We start from the raw sequence: 8,498 nt of genomic DNA, 5'->3' as shown, positions 1-8,498 counted from the left end.
AAAAAAAAAAAAAAAAAAAAAAAAACTGCTAGATTCCGAGACAAATGTATAAAACTAAAAACAGGAACATGTCTGCATTGGTCCCTGCCAGGAGTCCAACAGATTCTTAAAGCCACTTAGAGAGGTCAAGGTCGAGAGCTTCAAATCTTTTTGTAAGATATTCCAAGAAACAGGAGCGGAGTAGGAGAAGGCCCTTTTGCCTAGTTCAGTCCTCACTGAGGGAACACTGCAGGTAATAATGTCCTGAGAGCGCACTCCGTAGCTGCACTCACGCAGAGACATGTAGGAGGAGATGTATGAAGGCAGCAGACCAAGAAGTGATTTAAAGATGAAAATGTACCAGTGAGAGAGTCTGCGTGAAGTTAATGATGTCCAGTTAACCAGTGAATACAGGGTGCAGTGGTGGGTACGATAATCACAGCCAGTTATGAATCTTAGTGCACCATGATAGACAGCATCCAACATCTGCAGGGTTCTTGTAGGAGCGTTCATGTAAATAATATCACCAAAATCAATTGAGGGAAGGAAAGTCACAGATACAAGGCGTTTTCTAGCATTCAGGGTTAGACAGGATCTGTTTCTGAAAAAGAAACCCAGTTTAACTTTCAGTTTCTTTACCAAGTTTTCCACATGGAGCTTAAAAGAAAGATGTGAGTCGACCAAGATACCCAAATATTTATAGGAATCAACAAACTCAATGGGGACACCATTTGAGGATAAAATCGGAGGAAGAACTGCTGGGACCAACTTCCTATTTGAAAAAAGCATCCCTTTGGTTTTTTCGGCATTTAGGACAAGTTTGAGGTGAAACAAATCAGTCTGGATGATGTTAAATGCAGATTTCAGAAGCTGGAAAGCCTTAGCAACTGTTTTAGCTCGACAATAAACAACTGTGTCATCAGCATAGAAATGTATGGATGCATTAGGGATGTTTTTACCTACATTATGTATGTAGATTGTAAAGAGGGTGGGTCCTAAGACTGAGCCTTGTGGTACACCATTGTTGACTGTTAAATAACTGGAGGAAGTACCATTATGTTGAACACATTGCCTCCGGTCTGAAAGATAGTTAGAGAACCAACCAATGGTGTGATCTGAGAAACCGATTTCTGAGAGTTTATGACACAAGATGTTATGATCCACAGTGTCAAAAGCTTTAGACAGGTCTAAGAAAAGTGCAGCACAATAATCCTTAGCATCCAGTGCTTCAACAACGTCATTAAGAACATTCAGTGAAGCAGTGGTTGTGCTGTGTTGTTTCCTGAAACCAGATTGATGTGGAGGTAAGATGTTAAATGAGTCCAGGTAATTTTTGATTTGAGAGTTTATCAGTTTTTCTAGAACCTTGGCTAAAATGCAGAGTTTAGAGATTGGTCGATAGTTGTTCAGTGAGGTGGGGTCACCTCCCTTCAGCAAAGGAAGAACAAAGGCTGTTTTCCAAGTGTCTGGGATGGAGTTTTGTCTTATGGAGAGATTGAAGATGTGGGTCACAGGGACTGTGATGATATGAGCAGCCAGCCTTAAGAAATAAGGTGGAAGTTCATCTGGACCTGCAGATTTTTTAGGATCAAGATCTTTTAACAGTTTATTGACCTCACTGACTGAGAATGGAGAAAAAGAGAAGCTGTGATTAACTGAGGATTGACTTGTAGGAGAGATTTGATTTGTAGAAGTTTGGTTATTAAGTGAAGTGGCTGATTTTCCATTAGTTACTGTGTCAAATAAAGAACTAGAAGCAACAAAATGTTTGTTGAGACAGTTCAGGATCTCGTGCTTATTTGACACAGGAGCAGAGTTAACGAGAAGTTGTGATGGGAGGTCAGATGATTGGGGGGTGCCTGAGAGAGATTTAATTGTTTTCCAGAATCTGTTAGGGTCATTTAGATTTTTGGAGGTCTGAGATAAGAAATAGTTTCGTTTTGCTGCTTTGACAGCAGTTGTACATTTATTCCTCATCTGTCGAAAACTCAACCAATCAGTGTCTGAGTCAGATTTTCTCGCTGCGGCCCAAAGATGATCTCTCCTGTGCAGGAGGTCAGCTAGCTCTGGAGTAAACCAGGGGCTGTCTCGTCCCTTTATTCTGAACTGACGAAAAGGAGCATGTAAGTTCAGGAAATAAATGAAATTATTATGGAAATAGTTCCAAGCAGAGTTCACGTCATCAGTTAACAGAATACGATGCCAGTCAAAGTGAGACAGATCCCAGAGGAATGACTGTTCACAGAAATGTTTCAGATCCCTTTTTTTAATTAATCTGGGCTTAGAAGGTGGAAGTTTACTATTTCTTAAAGCCGCTGTCACACAATGATCACTCAAAAGATCAGCGAATACACCTGTACCAGGGAATTTGTGAGGCATATTAGTTAGAAACAGGTCTAAGATGGAGGAATTGTCAGGATGGCTTTTATTTAATCTGGTGGGGGAGTCGATCAGTTGGGTTAAATTAAAAGACAAGCAACATTCCTTGAATTTGTCACAGAGGGGGGTCGACTTACACCAATCAATGTTGAGATCTCCAGCCAAAAAGATCTCTTTGAATTTTAAATTACCAAGGAATTCCTTAATGGCATTTAATGCTTCAGGTGAAGCTGTGGGGGGGCGGTAGCAGCAGACTACAGTTAAAACCTGGCCTCCATTCAAGGTGATGTTTACAGATAAGGCTTCAAACTGGTTTGGAATTGTTTTGAAAGTCACAAGACTTGAAACCAGAGTGTCTCTAATGTAAATAATGACTCCACCCCCCCTTTTTTGACGATCACAGCGGTAGATGTTAAACCCATTGATTGCCATGTCATTATTCATTACAGATTTGTTGAGCCAGGACTCAGAAATAAAGATAACATCTGCCCCAGAAGAACTGACCAGGATTTTCACAGCATCAAGTTTTTTCAGAAGGCTACGAGCGTTTACATGCAGAAAATGGAGCCCAGAGGCGTTTTTAAAGTCATTTGGTGTGCTGTAATTAGTGGGGGGTCCAGGATTAGGTTGAATTCCTGAGAGCAATAACAACATTATTATCAGACATTTTCTTGAGTTTTTTGTGACTGATGTGTAATTACAGGAGTTAACAGTGTGACAATTAGCCCCCATAATCGAACCATGAGAAACATTAATGAAGACGCGATCATTCAGAACCCAAAAACAGTGAAAGTTGCAGTGATGGACAGATTCAGGTGTATTAACAAGATTCAGTGACTCCAGATAATCTGAGAACTGAAAATAGTGACAGTAATATGAATGATGCAGAAAAGATTCAGACCATAAAATGTCACAGTTCAAATGGGCAAACAAACCCGACGAGGTGGCCCAACTGCAGTTTGAGTCAGGCTGAGGGGGGCTCCGGCCCCCCTGTGAAGATGGATGGATGGATGGATGGACGCTCCCATGAGAAACAGAAGCTGGGTCCAGAATCAACAGGCCGAAACAGAAACTGAAAATTCGCAGCAAATAGCAGAGCGAGCTGCCAGAAAATCCTCCTGAAGTGAAAGGCATGATCCAAGTTCGTTTCAGGTCAACAGGGGCCAACAACGTGATCCGGAATAAAATTAATTATTATCCAGGTGAGTTTGGATGGAGGCCTGCAGCAGCTCCGATACAAACTCCCAACTTCTCTCGAGCACCACGCAGCCCTGCTCCTCCACGCTGCTCCTCCACGCTGCTCCTCCGCTTCTCAGCACCCGACAGCACGGGGCACCCCCGGTGAAAAGCGAGACTGACCGGAGAGGCTGAGGCTGAAGTCGGCAACTGGTCCGGTCCGGTTCTGCTCCAGTTCGGCTCCGGCGCTCCAAGCACGAGAGACGAAGAGGCTGAAGATATCCCTGGCCCGGTTTTGCTCCGGTCCGGCGGCCCAGTCAAGCAGCGCGGTTCTGCTCCGGTCCGGCGGCCCAGTCTGGCGGCGCGGTTCTGCTCCGGTCCGGCAGCCCGGCGGCGCGGTTCTGCTCCGGTCCGGCGGCGCTTCAAAGCACCGGAGCGTCTCCTCCAGGTGAACACAACGACTCCACGGAGGTGGATCGTCCTTCAGTAAAAGTAACGGGCTGCTCACTGAAGCTGAGACCGGCTCTGTAGAAGACGAATTTCCCCACAGCCACCTCGATTCGGTTCTGGTCCAATTCGAGGGTCACAGGTACACTTCCCCCACACCTATGGAAACACCACGAGGGCCAGACCAGCTGAAAACCAGCGAAATACCACCCGGCGATATTTGTCGGAACCAGGTAGAACCACAAAGGTCCAGATAAGAGTTCGTTGAGGTCCAGGGAGAGAGAGAAAAAAAACACCGGACCTTCGTGCGTCGACTCCCCAGCTCGAGGGGTCACCTGGCCGGCAGGGTGCGCTCAGAGTGACCGATGGGGGGGAGCGGCCGATCGGTCCAGGGCCAAAATATTATTATTATTTTTTTTGGACGGTCCCGTCCGGCTCTCTGAGTCACTGAACACCGAATTCGGTTGGAAGGAGGACCAACTTTAGTCCAGTTCGAAAAACGGGTCAGTTTGATGATAAAAGACTGCAGAGAAGCCGGAGGGAGCTGCTGTCCATCAGCTCGCCGGAAGTGAAGTGTGAAAATATAGGCTATTTATTAAGCTCACAGAAATGGCAGGAAAGTTGCAAATAATCTTGAAGGTTCTTGAAGCTCTATTATCCATGCACACATCAACCTGGATGGGGCTGGTGGGCTTCATTGCTGTAGGGTAGGTCTGCAGAACCGGAACCGAGCCTGACCGGAATTGAGCTGCTGGTCTGCAGAGTTGGTGAGTAAACGTATGCATGTACTGTACAGTACACATACATATGTTGTTAAAATTATGTAGGTTCAAGAGTTTAGAAAATTGCAAGAGTGTGGGAAGGGCTTATAGAGCCTTAAAATACATAAAATACAAAAATAAATAGTGTTCCTACTTTACGGTTTTTCATCTATTGTGGGGATGTGTGGAACGTAACCCCCGCGATAATCAAGAGACTACTGTAAAATCAATTTGCAGACTTTTCATGGCTGCGTAAGAACCCTGTATTTTAGAAATGTCCTAAAATGTCACGGGAATTAACTTATTTTAATAACCTTTATTTAACCAAGTAAATCCCATCGAGACCACAGATCTCTTTTGCATGGGAGGCCTGGGCATGCATGTTTTTGATCTGTGGGAGGACATTATAATAACTGCAAAGGGATGCTGTTTTCAAATAGTAAGTCAGTCCCAGCAGTCCTCCCTTCTATTTTATCTTCGAATGGTGCTCCTATTGAGTGATGATGAGTAATGAGTTTGTCGATTCTTATAAATACTTGGGTATCTTGGTCGACTCGCATCTCTATTTTAAGTCCCATGTTGAAAACTTGGTAAAGAAAATGAAAGTAATGGTTTCTTTTTCAGAAATAGATCCTGTCTAATTCTGAATGTTAGGAAACACCTTGTAACTGCTAATTTCCTTCCCTCCACTGACTACAGTGACATTATTTACATGAATGCTCCTACAAGCACCCTACAGATGTTGGACGCTGTCTATTATGGTGCGCTAAGATTCATAAATGGCTGTAACTGCTGTACCCACCATTGATCCATGTATTCACTGGTTAACTGGTCATCATTAACTTCACACAGACTCTCTCATTGGTACATTTTCATCTTTAAATCACTTCTTGGTCTGTTGCCTTCATACATCTCCTCCTCCTTGTCTGCATGAGTGCAGCTACAGCGTGCACTCTCAGGACATTATTACCTGCAGTGTTCCCTCAGTGCGAACTGAACTAGGCAAAAGGGCCTTCTCCTACGCCGCTCCTGTTTCCTGGAATATCTTACAAAAAGATCTGAAGTTGTCAACCATGACCTCTCTAAGGGATTTGAAACTACTTTTAAATTCATGGCACAAACCAACACAGACAGGTTCCTGTTTTTAGTATTTTACATTGCGTTATAATGTAGCTGTTTTTGTTTCTTTTTTAAATTTCATTTCTTCTATTTACTTTTAATTTTATATGATTGTCTATTGTTGTCTGTACCTCGTCATGTGTGTTCTTTGTTTAAAACAGGTCTCTCTTGTAAATGAGTCCTCGAGGCTCAATGAGACTAAATGTATAAATAAAGGTTGAATGAAAAATATTGTCACTAGTTCTTACAGTCCTTAAATCCCACTTACCTCTACGTATGGCGGCCAGCAGGTCGGAGCGTGCGTCGCTCATTGGGATCATTCCCAGCATGGTGGTCTTCCTTGTTGGGGGCGCTGCGTCCACAGCTGTCTGGCTGATGGCAGCATGGGGTGGGGATGGGTGAGCCTGGTGTCCCACTGGTGCCCCAGGAGGTGGGGGAGGAGGTGCGGCTGGGGGTGCGCCTGAAGGTGGGTGGGCGGGGGAGGGTACGTAGTTGGCAGGAGGAGGAGGAGGAGAAGGAGAGTAGTGGCAAGAGAGGGCAGAGGAAGTTGGAGGGATAGCAGAGGCAGCAGCGGAAGGTGGGGCTGTGGTGGAGTCGAAGGCAGTCTGGGAGGAAGGGATGGTTGGAGGAGGTGGGGGAGGGGCTGGTGGGATGTAGTACTCTGGGATGGTGGAAGGCTGGCCGCTGCAAGGGGAACAAAGAGGGATGAGAAAAACCTGATCATAAGCTGCACACAGAGGTTAGTGTAGTTTATTCAGCAGAGAGAAGCTCATAGATGTCACAAAATGTTCTTAATCCCATCATCTTAAATTACTAGACTGATCAAACCAGACTGAGAGTGTTATTATAGACAAATTATATTATACAAAAAGGACTTAAACTGATAAAAGAGATCCATACAAAACTAGAGAAATTGCATTTGGTGCAAAATTGAGGTTTGAATGCTGGGTGCTAAATGACTGCTGATTTGTAATGAAGTAGCTGAAACTTAGTTATTAAAGCTAAAAGAAACAGAACAATAGCTAAAAACTACCAAGGTAGAAAACTAGCTAAAAGGTAAAAGTAGCAAAAGGTTAGCTAAAAGCTAAAATTAAATAAATACCAGCTACTAAAAGTACTAGAAGCCTATCTACAAGCTCAAATTAGCAAAATTCTAACTAAAGGCTAAAAGTAAAACACTACCAAAAAGCTAAAAAATGCTAAAGACAAGTTATAGGCTGAAAGCGTTAAAAGGCTGATTAGACGCTAAAGGTAGCAATAAGCTAGCTAAAAGTAGCATCGGAAAACAAAAACAGAGTATATTTACAGATTATATCAAGAACAATGTTTTTAAATGAACTGATCTAAATGTATTTCTACAGAGAAAATAACTGTAAACAAGCATTAAATATTTTGAAAAGTATAAAAGTTACAAAAACACAAAGCCATTGCACCGATCTCCTGAATGAGCTGAAGGTTATGATATATAGGTTGTAAAAATTTTACTGCATGTAGAAGTTGTATATATATATATATATATATATATAAAACATCTGGAAAAAAACAAACAGGAAAAAGATGGTGTGAATGTAGAATTATTATTCCCACACATCGGCTACAGGTCTAAATTAAGTTTTCGATTCTATTATTTGAAAAATGTGATGGAGCAACCCAAACCAGCCTCATGTAGAGCACATTTAGCACCTTTTGACTGATAAAGATGGAACATGATTCAAACTGAACAGGGAATTTTACATCGTGTGTGATGAAGATAATAAAGGTCTAAAAAAATCCCATCCTTCTACCCTTTAATCTTTCCTTATGTTTTATGCATTCATGCCGAGGGGTAGAAGTGTCCAGAATTATTTTTATGATGTGGGGGGAGGGGGAGAAGCAGGGCTTTCTGGCCCTTCAAACCCATTATTGGTAAGCTCGCCAAAACCCAAAGGCTGAGTTGCGCTTGTAAAAATCCCACAAATGTACTCTTTATTAATTTATTTTATTGTCACAACCATAAAAATGCCATTTTCTATTGGATTTTGTGTTGGATGTGTGAATTTGTTTGGTGTACTCCTCAGATTGAAGAAGTCCTTTGGATGAAGGACGAAACATCTCAGCAAAAAAAAAGAAACCGTCCAGATGACCTGACTGAACGTTGTTGGATTTTTACCTGGATTATCGAGCATGGACTTTGGCATTTTTGTTTTTAATCTTTCTTAATAATCATAAAATAAAAACATGGCATTACTGCAAGCTAGATATCTATAGTAATTACACAGCTTTTATGTACATATTGATGATTATATTGATGATCTGTTTACAATAAGGAATCTGTGCATGATTCTTGAAATGGTGTCCCATTTGATAGAAGGATAATTCAGTGACTCTGAATAAAGGATGAGTAAGGTTAACATTAGAAAATGAGATTCAGCTAAAGTCTTTTAAGTCCACAGTTGTTTAAGGATGTTTTCACACCTGATAGTCCAGTAGACTCAGTTCTATTGGGGACCAATATTCAGAACGTTTGTTTACATTTTTTACACATTTGTTCCTGTAAAGTACCCTGAGACAACTTTGTTGTGATTTGGCGCTATATAAATAAACTGAATTGAATTGAATTTTCGCACCGAGTCAGTCAAGCCAACCTGTCCCCCCGCC

General features: G+C 42.3%; 1 protein-coding gene across 1 annotated transcript in view; it reads right to left on the bottom strand.

Moving 5' to 3' along the window:
• Nucleotides 1-4,650: 4,650 nt before the first annotated feature.
• The window catches only part of zgc:109889 (uncharacterized protein LOC553542 homolog), a 22,600-nt gene continuing 18,752 nt past the window's right edge, over nt 4,651-8,498 (bottom strand). The window contains exons 9-10 of the mRNA XM_037688329.1: nt 6,130-6,545; nt 4,651-4,769 (exon numbers count right to left, since the gene is read on the bottom strand). Of these exons, the coding sequence (XP_037544257.1) occupies nt 4,651-4,769; nt 6,130-6,545 (535 nt within the window). The remainder of the gene's footprint in view (nt 4,770-6,129; nt 6,546-8,498) is intronic.

The sequence above is a fragment of the Nematolebias whitei genome, chromosome 1, assembly GCF_014905685.2.
Source record: "Nematolebias whitei isolate Nwh7 chromosome 1, NemWhi1, whole genome shotgun sequence".
NCBI classification, from domain to species: domain Eukaryota; kingdom Metazoa; phylum Chordata; class Actinopteri; order Cyprinodontiformes; family Rivulidae; genus Nematolebias; species Nematolebias whitei.
This window is presented reverse-complemented; position numbering and strand designations above follow the sequence as displayed.